Below are 14960 nucleotides of genomic sequence, written 5' to 3'. Positions count from 1 at the left end.
CTATCAATTCAGAGCAATTCCAATCATAATCCCACCAAGGTTTTTTGTAGAAATTCTCAAACTCTCACATCTATATACAAAGAACCTAGATTGCCCAAAGAATTGCAGAAAAAGAACAAAGTTTGAGGACTTACACTGGCTTCAATACTTACAGTAAAGTTACACTATCAAGACAGAGTACTATTAGGAAAGAAAAATAAATCAATGGAACCAACTAGAGTACCCAAGAATAGACCATTTATAGAGTCAAAGGCACTATTAATAGTCCAATGAAGAAAGAAAAGTGTTTTCACTGGATGATGCTGGAATAACTGGACATCTATATGGAAAAGTGAGTAGGTAGAGGTAGAATTTGTACACCCTAGGTCTGTCTGCCTCCTTCTATATCCCTCACTACCTCTCTGCTCTCTGTTCCCACCCTTGCTCTGTCCTTGCCCTGCCTATACCCTCTCTGGCCACAATCTTCAGAAAGGTGACTCTAAAGCTTGAGACAACGAGGTCACCGAATCAATCACAGTGCCAATTGTTTGCTAGGAAGATTAAGGGAGTAGAATCTTGACCCTGAAGGAATTTATCTGCCTTGGGTCTTGAGGGGCATGGGACCCAATTGCCTACTGTCTGAAAGGGATTAAAGAAGTCTGTCAGAATAGGAGACTAGAAAATCATAGTACATTTTCACTGTCAGTCAAATGATCAAAGCCTGCTATCAGAGGTCATCTGTAGGGAGGGAGGAATTCTAAACTTGCATTCAGAATTCTTGGGTTCTGTTCTCTCTCTGCCTGTGTATGACTTTGCGTGTGTCCTTAGTTCTTCTTTGATCCTTAGTTTCCTCACCTGAAAAATGCGCATAGTAATACCTCCTCTGTTTTACCCCATGTGTTGCCATTAAGTTCAAATGAAGTAGAATATATAAGTATCCTTTCAAAACTATGAAATATTACATGATATAATTTATCACAGTTCTGTGTATACTCTTTGCAAATTGAAATGAGTAATAATATTACCTTGTCTATTTTAAATTCAAATTTTACATATCAAGTTTATTCTATAGTTATTTTTCTTGTTCCTTCTGCGTTTACAAAAGAAATCTAACATTCTAGTAATGATTCAAAATTCCTTTATAGTGCAGCTTTTGAGTCAGATAACCTGTTTTTTTTTAAATTTCATCTATTCATTTTTTTCACTCTGAGTTTTTAAAAATTCCCCTCATTAATCAATCAATTCATTTTATCTAAGTTCTTATTTAGTGCCTCCTATGGGCAAGACACTGTTAAATACAAGAGGTAAATGGATGAAGAGACACAATTCCTGTCCACAAAAAGCTCAGTCTGGTGAGGATACAGACATATCCTTAAAAAGCCAATTATGATATAATGTCATCACTGCTATAAAGGACCTGTTTATAAGTTACTGCCCTGGAGGAAGAGCATCTAAGCCTGTGGGTATCAGGGCTTCACAAAGGACGTGATGTTCCGAGTTGGCACTTAAAGGAGAAAATAGACTTTACCAAGACAGTCTAGGGTAGGTGGTAAGGGCATCCTAGTTCAGGGACACGTACCATGACATGAAACAGCATGTTGGAGAATTGCAAGAGAACTTAACGTATGTGGAGTTTTGTCGCAGACCGGCTGCAGAAAGCTAGAAGTTCCTGGCGGTGAGGGGTAAGGAACTGAAAAGCACCAGTATGGGATCAGAAGAGCCAAGACAACTGATGGTTGCAAGGCAAGTTTATTCAAAGAGCATGAATGTATATATAGGTTTAGTACGGAACGAATAGCAGACAATAAATCAGTAAACCTTGTTTTCCACATAATTCTGTCGCCACTGCCTATGCGTCAGCATGCTCTATGGGCCATTCTCTGGAGATACAGACTTCCGCCTCAGGGCAGCACGTCCTTCTTCTGGGGAACAACCAGGGGCTCTTAGATCCAGAGCAGGCACCTGGAACGAAACTGGCCGCAAGCCATTTTCCTTTTTTACGCTCAATACCGCAGCGTCAGGAGTGCATACCAAGAAAGAGACAAGCAGTTCTCCGGAAAGCAGAAAGCTGAATAAGCTTACAGCTTGGGGGCCACCACATTTCCCCCTTTTTTATTATTTTTTAAAGCTTGATAATGTAGTTTTAAGCCATGAACATCCTGACGCAAGACAGCGAGGCGCCCCATTACAAATCTGACAACACAAGGTAATAAACCGATCACCAATAAAAGTAGTACACCAATTGATATCAGGCCCGAGAGCCCTCCATGAATCCATTGTATCGGATTTAGCCATTGTAGTTGATCTAATAATCCTTGAATCTAAGGTTAGAATAGGTGTGGCCAGAGAAGAGACTGGCGGAGCTGGCTGGAGCCGGCCACGGAGGGCCTCGTAAGTCACACAAAGACAAAGTTTGGTCTTTATCATGTAGATGTCAGAGTCATGGAAGGCTTCTAAGCATAGAGTAATGGGATCAGCTCTGTATTTTAGAAGGGAAAGTATGGCCAGTGGAGGGTGATGTGGGGGCCTAGAGGTGGGGACAGGGGAACAGGCAGGGGTATTGAGACAAGTAGGGAGACCAGTTAAGTGGCCATTGCAATGGTCCAGACTGAACTAGACTCATAGTAATAAGGCCAGTCAGTCAGACCGGAGACTGATCTGAGACTCAGTTAAGCAGCAGAACCAATAGGATTTAGCAATTAGTTAATTGAATGAAATGGATGAGAGAGAGAAACTCCGTTCTACCCCGTATTACTGATGTGACCTTGGACACAGTGCCTGACCTTTCCAATTCTCAGTTCCCTCATTTAAAAAATTGGGATTAGTAATACCTAATTCATAAGGTTGTTGGGAGCCTTAAAGGTGCTCAGGGTAAAGACACCTATCAGAGAGCCTTGTACAAAATAGATTTTCCACAAAGACTGGTTTTCTTCTCCGCTTCCTTTTCTTCTCCTCGGCCCACACTGCAGAAGAGCTCTCCTGAATTATGGAGACTTTGCTCTTAGAGATGCTCATGCTGGACACTGAAAATATTTGGGATTTGAGGCTTTGGGGCCAGCGTGTCTTCCCCTCATATACCTCTGGGGTTTTCATGATAAAGCAACTTCTAGTCTGGGTGGATCATGTTTGGGGCTCATATGGCAATTCTTGTGTTCTTCTGTTATCTGAGGAAGAAATCAGCAGTTCCTGGTAAGGTTCTGGAAGTTCCCAAATGAGTTCTGACGTGTAGACCATATTCTTTGCTCCCTACCCTTTAGTTATCATTGTTCTCACCTCTATGAAACAAGCTGATGGGAGCTGGGATCCTATGGCTCTTCTAGGGGTCAACAGGGCTCTGCGTCCCTTTCCTACTCCAGCTTGGGGCCAGTGAAGGATTCTGGAATTTCCCTTCAGCCTCCATAAGATCTCCTTGCTTCCCACTTAGAGACCCCAAACTTTTCTCATTTTCCTACTGTGACAGAGGCCACCCAGGTCTTGAACATGACTTTAGGAAACACTATTCCAATCCTCCCTTTTCTCGGGTTGAGAAGAAATGGAAAAAAAACCTGCAATGCTTCCTCCTGGTGTCCTGGCTGGATGTCCAGGTGGCATTAGAGAAAGCAACACTTGAAGAGAACAAGCTGCTGTGTGACACAACCCTGAGGAGGTGGAAGCAGATTTTTTAAAAAGTTGACTACAAAAGCTACTGCCTCGAGAGATGTTGATTGAAAGGCCTGCCGTTTTCAGAGGCTAAGATAATTAAGAATTTAAGAGCTTTCTTAAATTAAATGTTCCCTTTATTTCTGACTGGCGTTGCTTGGATGTTATTGCTGAAAAGGAGAGACTTGTGGGTAACTTGATATTCTTATCCATGAATAATAATTAACTACCTCCGGCTTCCATGGTCACTAAACCAATCAGGATTTATGCAGCTCTTTTGAAAACTAGAGCAGCTCTGAAATTTTTCCTTTGTTAACCCATTTCCCTTTCCTCAGCAGATCAGCACTACAGACCATTCAGAGCCTGAGCTCCTGGGAATCCTATTAAGACACACCAGAGGGAAGTCATTAATGATCTGCCTGCAGAAAACCTAAGCTCTGCTTCTCAACCTTGCTACCCTCCCTTGTGATAGAGCCTTGTCTAATGGTGTGCAATAATATGCCGAAACTTGGAGGGAAACTGAGTTCTCTCACAGGAACTCTGGGTGGTGGGGGGCAGTTTGCTCTCATGAATGGTGTCTCTGCAGTGCGGAAAGGTTGGGACACTGCCTCTTCCTAACAATTCCTGGGCTGCAGGATGGGGAATCGTGATTAAACCAGGAAAATGGAAGATGGTAACAGTCCTCTCCCAGCTGCCCAGCACCCCATCCACAGATGTAATCAAGATAAATAAGTCAGGGGTGTTATATATAGGAGATGTAATTCAGGGTAACTAGGAGCCAAGTTATAATTATTATAATAAAAATTCACACACAGTGAACTCTTAATTATCTGATAATGAAGTTCAAGAGAGGATACCAGAATTGCAGAGCACAGATAATCCAAAAAGCTAATTTCAGATACATGTTCTTTTTCATCCAACATTTATCCAGGGCAGTGAATTTACCCTCTAATGATAATAGTTCATGTTTATGTGTGGACCTTTCATATGTATGAGTGAGTTTCAAGGATGTTTTTAGCAGTAGATACATAGTCTCAAACAAAATCTCCTTTGGCACCTCATGATATAAAGCAGATAAAAGTGGAGCTGCTCTGGTGTAGCCAGACCAGAAGACTTCAGAGCCCTGCCCCTGTGGGTAATTCCTCCCCTCCCTCCCCCTTGGAGTTGTGGCTTCTGAGGGACCACTAAGGAAGCCTGGAACCCAGAAGAATGCAGTTCGAAAACTGGCATCCATTAGCTCTTGACTCTCATGTGCCCTGTGAAGTAGGTATGTCAGGAATTAATATTCTTTTTTTTTTTTTTTTTTTTTTTTAAAGGATTTTCTTATTTATTTATTTATTTATTTATTTATTTATTTTTGGCTGTGTTGGGTCTTCGGTTCGTGCGAGGGCTTTCTCCAGTTGCGGCAAGCGGGGGCCACTCTTCATCGCGGTGCGGGGACCGCTCTTCATCGCGGTGCGCGGGCCTTTCTCTATCGCGGCCCCTCCCGTCGCGGGGCACAGGCTCCAGACGCGCAGGCTCAGCAATTGTGGCTCACGGGCCCAGCTGCTCCGTGGCATGTGGGATCTTCCCAGACCAGGGCTCGAACCCGTGTCCCCTGCATTAGCAGGCAGATTCTCAACCACTGCGCCACCAGGGAAGCCCCAATATTCTTATGTTATAGATAAGAACAGGTTCAGGGAGCCTGGGTCACACAGGTAGTAACCAGAGGAGCTGGAACTTGAGCTCAATCTACTGATGCCAAATTTAATATCCTTTTAACCCTACCTATGCCCTGCCCTTTGCTCACTTCCTCAGTCTACCCTTTCGTGTTGGGACGTCATAAGAAGAAAATTCACCAAAGGAGAATTAAGGGATGAGGTATAAATAATCAGTTAAATAGAGAACCTTCCACATTTGTTGAACTGTCCTTTCCCCATTCTCGATGTGACATATCAACCACTGGTCTGATGATGAATGAGATCATCAGTCGAGGTGGAATGAGAGATGTTGTCTCTTTCACTGATCACCTTTAGTGATTGGAATTTCAATTTCTTAATAATTTCTGTCACTTCCTGGCTGTGTCTAAATATTTAGGCAGATCCATGCAGAGTGGATTTGTCTGTTTGATGTGTTGCATATATTTTTTGTGTTCTGATTGTCAGTCAGTGAGGAAAACACACCACAGAGAGTAGATGTGATCTGACAGTCGCCAAATGTGACTCTCACTTTTCCCTGCACCTCTGAAAGGCAGAACTAATTTCCGCCTTTAGACCAGTCTCCTGGAGAACTCGACCACCTGACATTTACCTTCCATATTGATTTTCTGTGAAATCTTAGGCATATCCATGGCTTCAGTTACATTCCCAAACTCTGGTGATTCTCAATTCTACATCCTTAGCCCTAACCTACATTTCTAATTACCCACTGGACATGTGTAATTGGAAGCATCCATACTTACATATTCAAAATTTGATTAATTTCTAGCAAAAACAGTGCACCTCGAATTTCCTATCTTGGTTAATGCTGCTGCCACTTACCTCCTAACAAAGCTAGACAACTCAGTTTCCTTGAACCACCCCCTTCCCTCACCATCCACTTTCAGCTAATCTACCAAGTCACTCAGATTCAACATTTTAAATATCTCCTGTCTCTAATTCCCCTTTCCCCTGCCAATTCCCACTGTCTTAGTTCAGTCCTTCAACCTGACTATTGTAACAGTTTAATGGGTGTTTCTCCAGTTAGCCTAACTGGTCTTCTTCTATTCTGGTTCATCATCCTCTCTGCTGCCCCTAAACTTAACCTTTCTGAGATTAACTTCCTGTAAAGGATCTACATGGTCTATCCCTGGTCTATCTAGCCAGGCTCAACTCCTGCCACACAACCCGATCTTCTCTTTTCCTTAACCTCCATATCCATCCAGTCAGAAATCCCTCCTGACATTTTTATGACATATACCTCATAGCCACCCCACCCCTGCTGTGCTGTTCCCACTGCTCTTCCACCAGGATAATGCCAAGCCTCATCATTCTTTGCCTGCACTTTTGTAATCATCCAAGGTTGCAACTGATCCCACTGTTTCCAGTCTACCTTCACTGAGTTTTCTTTTTCAGTGTATCAATATATTTATTGTTACAGCTTTATTTTTTTTTATTTTTATTGATGTATAGTTGATTTACAATGTTGTGTTAGTTTCAGGTATACAGCAAAGTGATTCAGTTATATATATAACTGAATAGATATATATATACACACACACACATATATATCTATTCTTTTTCAGATCCTTTTCCATTATGGGTTGTTACACTATATTGAATATAGTTCCCTGTGCCATACAGCAGGTCCTTGTTGCTTATCTATTTTATATATAGTAGTGTTTATCTGTTAATCCCAAACTCCCAATTTATCCCTCCCCCGCTTCCCTCTTTGGTAACCTTAAGTTTGTTTTCTATGTCTGTGAGTCTGTTTCTGTTTTGTAAATAAGTTCATTTGTATCATTTTTTTAGATTCCACATATAAGTGATATCATATGTTATTTGTCTTTCTCTGTCTGACTTCACTTAGTATGATAATCTCTAGGGCCACCCATGTTACTGCAAACGGCATTATTTCATTCTTTTTTATGGCTAATATTCCATTGTATGTATATATACCACATCATCTTTATCCATTCATCTGTTGATAGTGTTGTTACAGCTTTATATTATAAACTTAATATCTGATATAGTGAGCCCTCTCCTATTTCTCTCCTCTCATGCCTCCCTCTTGCCATTTATTCATTATTTTCAAAATTGCTTTACTACTTATAGACCTTTATTCTATATAACATTTAGTATCTTAAAATATTATTTTGAAAGTACTACTGAGATTATATTAGGTACATAGTTTTGGGGGAGAATTACTTCTTTATAATTTTGCATTTTCCCATCCATGAACATGGCATATCTTTTCATTTATGCAAATTCACTTGTTATTTAATAGAGTTTAAATTTTTTCTTGGTCAAGTTCTTTTTTCTTAGGTTAATTCTTAGATTCCCTTATTGCTTTTTGGCTATTATAAATAGTATCTTATATTATTTTTTCAGCTGGATCTTACTGGTATAGAAGATGCTTTGTTGTACTTCTTATCCAGTTTTGGAACCTGGTTCCTATATGCTTCATAAAATGAGTTAGGGAGTTTTTAACCTTTAAAAGTTTTCTGGAACATCTTTGGTGATAGTGACTATTCATTCCTTGAAAGTTTGGTAAAATTTACTTGTGTGTGTGTGTGTGTGTGTGTGTGTGTGTATGTGTGTGTTTAGGTAGAGAGCTTTTGATGACTATTTTAATTTATAGTGTTTGATTCCAATTTTCTATTTCTTCTTTTCCTTTTTTACAGTAAAATGAATGTTTAATACACTCAAAACTATCATCACACACCATAAAATTTTCTCTGATTAAATCTTTACATAGTATTTCAGAGGTATGTTGGGAGGAAATGGGATCCTCTTTGGTGACATTACAGGTGACCATGACAATGTGTCTGGACAGAAACAAAATCAGAATCAAATATTTAAAGCTGAAAAGAATCTTTTAACAACCAAGTTAAAAAAATCAGATTTTAAAGGTGATGAAACTGAGGCTAAGAAAAGTCAACTGATCATTTAGCCAACTAGGAATAGTCAAAAAATTCTACATAAGATCAAACTTCTAAAAAACTTCATCATTTACCACAATCTAACAGTAGTATGTAGCACTATCGAGTAACTCAAATTACATTTTTTTCCATTTCTATACACACACACCCATACCACACATTTATATACACTTCAAAATTTAAAACTAGGAAAGGTTCAAGAGCCTACTCTGATGGTGGTAGTTACCTAAAGCATAGGATGCTGTACAACAGGTAGTTCAGGAAAATTAGCCTAATTTAAATTCTGACTGATGTCCAGGAAGGCCTTCTCATCTTAGCTACTCTGAATGTTTACCCAAAATGCATTTCAACCTGCAGCAAAAGTCACCCCATCAACTAAAAATATAAGCCATGCCTTACGCAGAAACAGGACTCCAGGTAATTAACTGGTTCACCTGTACTCATAATACCAGCAAACCAAAGCCGAGCCCACTAAAAAAGAAAAAGCTAAACAAATGGATACCTTCATCTTGAACATTTAAATCTGAACTCAATCAAATGCCCTTAAAAGTTTAACTCTTAGCCAGTCCTCAATGGAGAGTTAACTGGGAAAAATCAAAAAAGAACCAAACTCATACAGTAGAGGAAAATTTTTTAAATCAAAGTAAAATTTCCCCAAAGAGTTTATCATTAGCAATAGGCTTTCATCTGTGAACTGATAAACAACCAAAAACCAATTAGTTATAATTGGTTTTTATAGTTTCCCTTTAAGTTGCCTGTATATATACATTTATGAATATATTTAAGTTGTACCAAAAACTGCTTACAAATGGCAATTCCTGCGAAGTAGATGATGATGAAGTTCCAGGTAATTCTAGCATGTTTCCTAATGTACTGGTACTGGAGTCTGGATCATTCTGAAAAGATAAATTTATTGAGTTTAATTGCTCTTCTATGGTAATGGTTGTATCTCCTAGTGAAAGGGGGGCTGGGAGAAGGGCTGCTTTTTCATTGCTGCCATCCACTTCATTTCTTTGCTTACTTCTCTGTGTTTCAGTTTGAGGAGCTAATGGCAAGAATGGTGATTTGACTGCACCGTGTCTACTGTCTGGTGTGCTGTCTTGTTCATTTCCCCTGGCCACGTCTACACCATTCTCTGATTTAGGCTCATAATTGCAGGTGGCATTGGTCTGAGTTTCCTCAAAGATCTCCTCTATACTCTCATCCTCTGTGCCTGGCTCTTCTGGGTCCATTTCAGAACCTACATCTGCATCATCCAGACAAGTAAAATTCTCCAAGTGCAGAAAGCCATTCTTGATAGTCTTTGTTACTTTTACCTGGAGTTCCGGGGATTTATTACAAGAGGGTTCCTGTTTCATAGCAAGTACTGTTGGACCACCAGGACTCAGGGAAGTGCAAACAATTGGCGACTGAGCTCTTGAATCACTTTTTTCAGGGTCTGAAAGGATTCTGATCCATCAGCAGAACCATTTAAATACTCTGCATTGATCATGGAGGCCAAATCCTGTAGCCTCCGCAGTGGAATGTAACAAGATGGAGAATCTTGTCCATAAGCATTTTGGGATTTTTCACTGGCAGTCCGTAACTGCATAGTACACCCATTAAGTGGCTCAGAAAAATTGGATTCACCATTACCGAAAGGGCTGTCCTTGTGTTCAGGGGCATCTAAATTCACTGGATTGGAAAAGGGCAGCAGACAATTTCTTCTAGGTAATTCACAGGTCTGATCCATCCTGAGCCAGCATCAACCGTGCCCCGCGCCCCATCCTGGGCCTGCTGGGGGGAGGGTGTGGCCCCCATTATGCTGGGGCGCGAGCGGAGCGATGGGGAGAGCGCAGAGCCGCTTTCCACACCCGCCTCCCTCTGCGTCTCACTTCAGGGGAGAAGGCAGCGAGTGCGACCTGCCCCGACCTATTCCGCCGCCGCCCCCAATTTTCTATTTCTTCCTGCCTCAATAATTTTGCTTGAGGAGTCCCCCAACTGCCATTTCATCTATGTTGTCAAATTTATTAGCATATAGATCTTCATGACACTCTGATTATGTTAAAGATCCTTGATGTGTCTTTAGGTATTTTTTCCTCATTATTCTGTTTTATTTATTTTATCATCTCACCTTTTTTTCTCATTACTCTTGCCAGAAGTTTGTCTACCTTATAAATCTTTTCAAATAAAAGATTTTTTTCTTCATTATATTTTTATATATATTTGTTTTTATATATTATATATATATATTTAAATATATTTGTTTTTATTTATTTTATTTAACTTTTTGAGTTGTTAACTTAATTCATTAGTTTTTGGTCCAGGAATATTTTTAGGAGTGTGTCTTGTGTGTTAAAGTTCCTGTAGCCTTGTTTACCTAAGAATATCTTTATTGAATCCTCATGTTTAAATGGGATAGTTTAACTCTATGTTAGAAGTCCTTTTTTTCTCCTTGAAAATAATACTCCATTGACTTCTTGATTTCAGGGTCACAATTTAGAAATCTGATGTCAAGTGAATTCATGTTGTTTTGTAAGATATATATTCTCTTTCTACATGCTCTTAGAATTGCCTTTTGGAATTTGAAGTTATTACATTCCACTATAAATCTTAGATGATACTTTTTTTTCTTATCCTTTTTGCATTGTATCAGCCTTTCAGTCTCAAATATTTTTTATTTCAGTCTAAAATCTTTTACCCTGGGAATTTTGGGTCATTATTTATCTATACCTCCCGTATGAATTATCTATTGCTGCATGCATAATTACCCCAAAACGTAGTGGCTTAAAAGAACAACAATGATTTCTTAAGGTTCTGAGTTGTCTGGGCGGTTCTATGTCTCCTATGTCTCCTATGTCTCGAACTCCTATGTCTGCTTTCAGCTGAAGGGAATCCAGGGGACCGGACAGCTCAGATGACTAGGCCTCTCTCATCATGGGGTCCTTCATCCTCAAGGAGGCTAGACTAGGCTTCCTCACACGGTCATGACAGTGTACACAAGTGCTTCTTAAGTCTCTGCTTGCTCCAAGTTTACCGATGTTACATTAGTCAAAGTAGTCAGGGTAATTCATATGATCACATGTGCCCCCAGCACATGTACTTACATCTCTACTTGCTTTATTGATATCCCATTGGTCAAAGTAAAGCCCATGATCAAGCTCAGCATCAGTGTGAGAGGGGGGCCTAACTCTACATTGTGAGAGGTATGGCTCATTGGAGACTGCGTAGTGCTACAGTCTACCACGTCTCCCTCTGTTTACTTTTTTCTTTCCTTCTGGAACTCCTGTTGAAGTCCCTACTTTTTGCTTTCATTATTCTTACCTTTTCTAGTTTATTTTTCCTCACTTGATTTCTTCCTGATGCCTTGTGAGATAGTTCCTCAACCTAATCTTTTGTTCACTGGTTCAAATTTGTTTGTAGCCATTCTGTTTTTTGTCTCTTTGAATTCCTTAATTAAACTGTTATATTTTTCCTACCTACTATTTTTATTTGATCTTTTAAAAAATTGTTATATTCATGTTAATATACTATTTGTCCCTCTTTGATTGTATATATTATACCTATTTCAGTTTTTAAAATCTGTCTATCCCATCTAGTGTGAATAATTCAGTTTATTACCTTCCTTTTATTAATGGCTGCATTCCTCAGCTATCAGGGTACTTTTCTCTGCAATTTCATTTTGGCTTCTAGGTGTCAGCTATTTGGCTGTTTATGTGCCCTTAGTGGAGAGAAGCCTCAACTCAGCCTCTTATTTGTGTCATTCCTGCTGATTTAAAGGAGGATAGAGATGGCCCCCCAGGGAATAGAATCAATAGATCAGAGTCTGGGTTTGACCATCTCCCATTGTTGCCTCCTCATAAGACGATCTTGTCCGCATAGCCTGAGTCCCCATACTTCTGTCCTTGGCACTGTTTTTGTTTGTTTGTTTCTTTGTTTTTATCAAGAGTTTTACTTGACAGGAAGGCAGGAGGAAGGGACACCTTGGTCTAACCTTTGTTCCCATGGCCATCCATTCCCTCCTCCTCACACGAGGCTTCTAGACTCACATAACATTAATGCACCAACCCTCTGTTGGCCTGACATTCTATTTTCCTGTCTCTCAGTAATGTTGGGGCAGGCAATGACCCATTCAGAGCACTACTACTCTTTTGAAATCTTGTAGAAAAGTGTTCTTCGCTTTGACTCTTCCTCTCAAGGGGAGTTGGCCACATGCCAACTATACCACCGTTTGGAGCCTGAAAGCCCCTCCTTACGGTCTCAGCTGGGTCTGTCAAACTTACACCTTTATGAAATCCCCTCCTTGTGAAGGTGAGTACTTAATAGTAATCTCTAGGTTTTCTGACTCTTAGAACTGTCTTCCCTCTGCTGCCTTCCAGTCTGGTAGTTTTGCTATCTTAGTGGTCATCCCTATTTTTGTTGGGGGGAGTAAGGAAAATTGAAAATCACATCATCTTAGCCACCATCTTGCCTCTATTCCTCTTCTAACTTCACTTTTTCATCTCAATGACAGGGTGATTTTCTGACACACTAAACTGATGAGATTCTTTGTGGCTCAAATACATTTAAGAGCTTTATTTTCCCTATTGGACAGCATCCAAAATTCCTGAGGCCCTCCACTATCTCGGGTCCCCTTCTTATGCAAAATTGTTTCTCACTTCACACAAGCCTTCTCTTTCTTGGAGAACAAATAAGGCTCCTTCCTGCCTCTGCCTCTGCTCAGAATGTTTCCCTAACCCTGAAAACACCCCCCCCCCCCCCCGCCCCCACCCAGCCTTCCCTTCTAGCTAGCCAAATCTTCATTGTTCTCCAGAGACCCTTTCAAGTCTTGCCTTTTCTAAGGCTTCCCCTCCCATCCTCTTCTCTTTCAATAGCTTATCACTGTAAGTTACATTTATTGAGCACTTATATTTAAACGCCAGGCACCAGGCACTACACAATGCTCTAGTTAATCCTGATGAGAACCCTATGAGATACAACAATTACTATCCGGCTTTAAGAAAACTGAAACTCAAGAGTGGCTAAATATAACATGGACAAGATAACACAGTCAGTGTCAGAATTGGGATGTAAATGTACCTTGTGTCTTCAGAGACTACACTCTCAGGCACTTTGCTACGCAGGTCTTAGAGATGCAACTTATTTGGTGAACATCCTTCCAGAAGTTTCTTTTTCTGTCTTTTTGTTTCGAGATATACAGATAGATGTGCTCTGTCCTCTCTCTCCTTCCCACTCTCTCTCAGACACACACACACACACACACACAGATGGAAAAAAGGTTTTTCATAAATTTCATATAAAATTTGCATAGATCACTCTCTTCTTAAAGTTATTAGCTATAGAAGCAGGAGCAGTCCTGCCTAATTCTGCCTTCCAACTAGATTTTAAATTCCTTAGTGTCCTCTTGCTTCTGAATATCTCCCTTCACTGTCATTAACTCAGTACTGAACACTGAGTAGGAGCTTTACACATGCTTGTTGATGGACTAACAGAAAGAATGTAACTGGAAAAGGCTGATTTACAGATAGAGTCACCGATACACTGTCACAAAGGCCTACGGGGACAGGAGAAATGTCTCATCTTCCTCTGGTCTCACACTTCCAGGTGACCTTAAGCAAGATACTTAAGTGGGGAGGTTAAGAAATGAAGATCCTGTCTGCAGCTGTGAAGGAAGGCCAGGCTTATCTATCATGGTCATCAGCCCGCCTTCTGCGGAGGGAGGATCCGAGCAGAAGGGAGGTAACATTTGTCAACTGCTAGGAGCTTCCTGCAGAGACCAGACCACACAGGTACCAGGGATAACTGCTGGGGTGGGGGGAGGGGGGCGCGCAGGAACAGGAAAGCCGCCCTTGTGCTCACCCAGCAGGATGTGAAAAATTCAGCTGGGTTCTTTTTATAGTATCAATCATCCCTGGTAATGAAGGTTCTGCAATTAGACCTCAGCTGGCAGTTTTGTTGGGGCGTGTGAAGCAGAATAGACTCCTGGGTCTGCAGGAGGGCAGGCTTGTTTGTCAGGAAGGCTTGAAGGCACCGCTGGGAACAAGCAATGAGATGCAAGGACGGGAGCTATTTTTACAGACCATTTTCTAGCCATAATTGTTCCTTAAATAAGTTCCACTTGGGTATTACAGCGCTAACATTTTATGGAGACTACATTCAGCTCTCAATTAGCTATACAAATGGAGGGAAGTATTAACACAGATAATAGAAAACAGCGACACCACATTTATGTAAGCCACCACTAATTTGGAATTTATGATCATTTCACCTGGGCTTGATTGGCGTTTACTTGTATATATTCTACGAAGAGAGCATTTGTTGAAAAAGATTCAGGGTGGATTAGCCTACTTAAGAGAACATACTGTCTTCAAATACTTATGCATATTGATGAGTAAATTTTTATTGAGCACTTTCTATGTGTTAGGTGCTATGCAAAACCCCTTACATGTATTATTAGCCATAATCCTCTTAGACACCTTATTAGATAGGTGCTATTATTAACCCCATTTTATAGGTAAGGAAATGGACCTCTTGTCCAAGGTCACCTAGCCAGTAAGTGGCCAATTCTGCCTGTAAACCCAGGCAAACCTGACTCGGCCATTCTTACTCTCAAGCATGAAACAGTAAGCTGCTTACAAGCCAGGCTCCTCTAATCAAAAAAAACAACTCTGGTCGTCTCTGCATGGCATTTGCTGGTAGCAATTGGAGCTATTATCACTGCTTCTTAAAAATCTTTTTAGTAAAG

General features: G+C 40.5%; 1 protein-coding gene across 1 annotated transcript; it reads right to left on the bottom strand.

Annotated features, from left to right (window-relative positions):
* Positions 1 to 8982: 8982 nt before the first annotated feature.
* LOC103019341 (histone-lysine N-methyltransferase, H3 lysine-36 specific-like) lies at positions 8983 to 9968 on the bottom strand. The gene is given in 2 exon segments (XM_057545884.1): positions 8983 to 9677; positions 9680 to 9968. Coding segments are annotated over 2 exon segments (984 nt in total).
* Positions 9969 to 14960: the final 4992 nt, after the last annotated feature.

Source organism: Balaenoptera acutorostrata, chromosome 1 (genome assembly GCF_949987535.1).
Source record: "Balaenoptera acutorostrata chromosome 1, mBalAcu1.1, whole genome shotgun sequence".
Taxonomy (NCBI): Eukaryota; Metazoa; Chordata; class Mammalia; order Artiodactyla; family Balaenopteridae; genus Balaenoptera; species Balaenoptera acutorostrata.
Note: the sequence above shows the minus strand (reverse complement) of the source record. Positions and strands in the feature narration are given on the sequence as shown.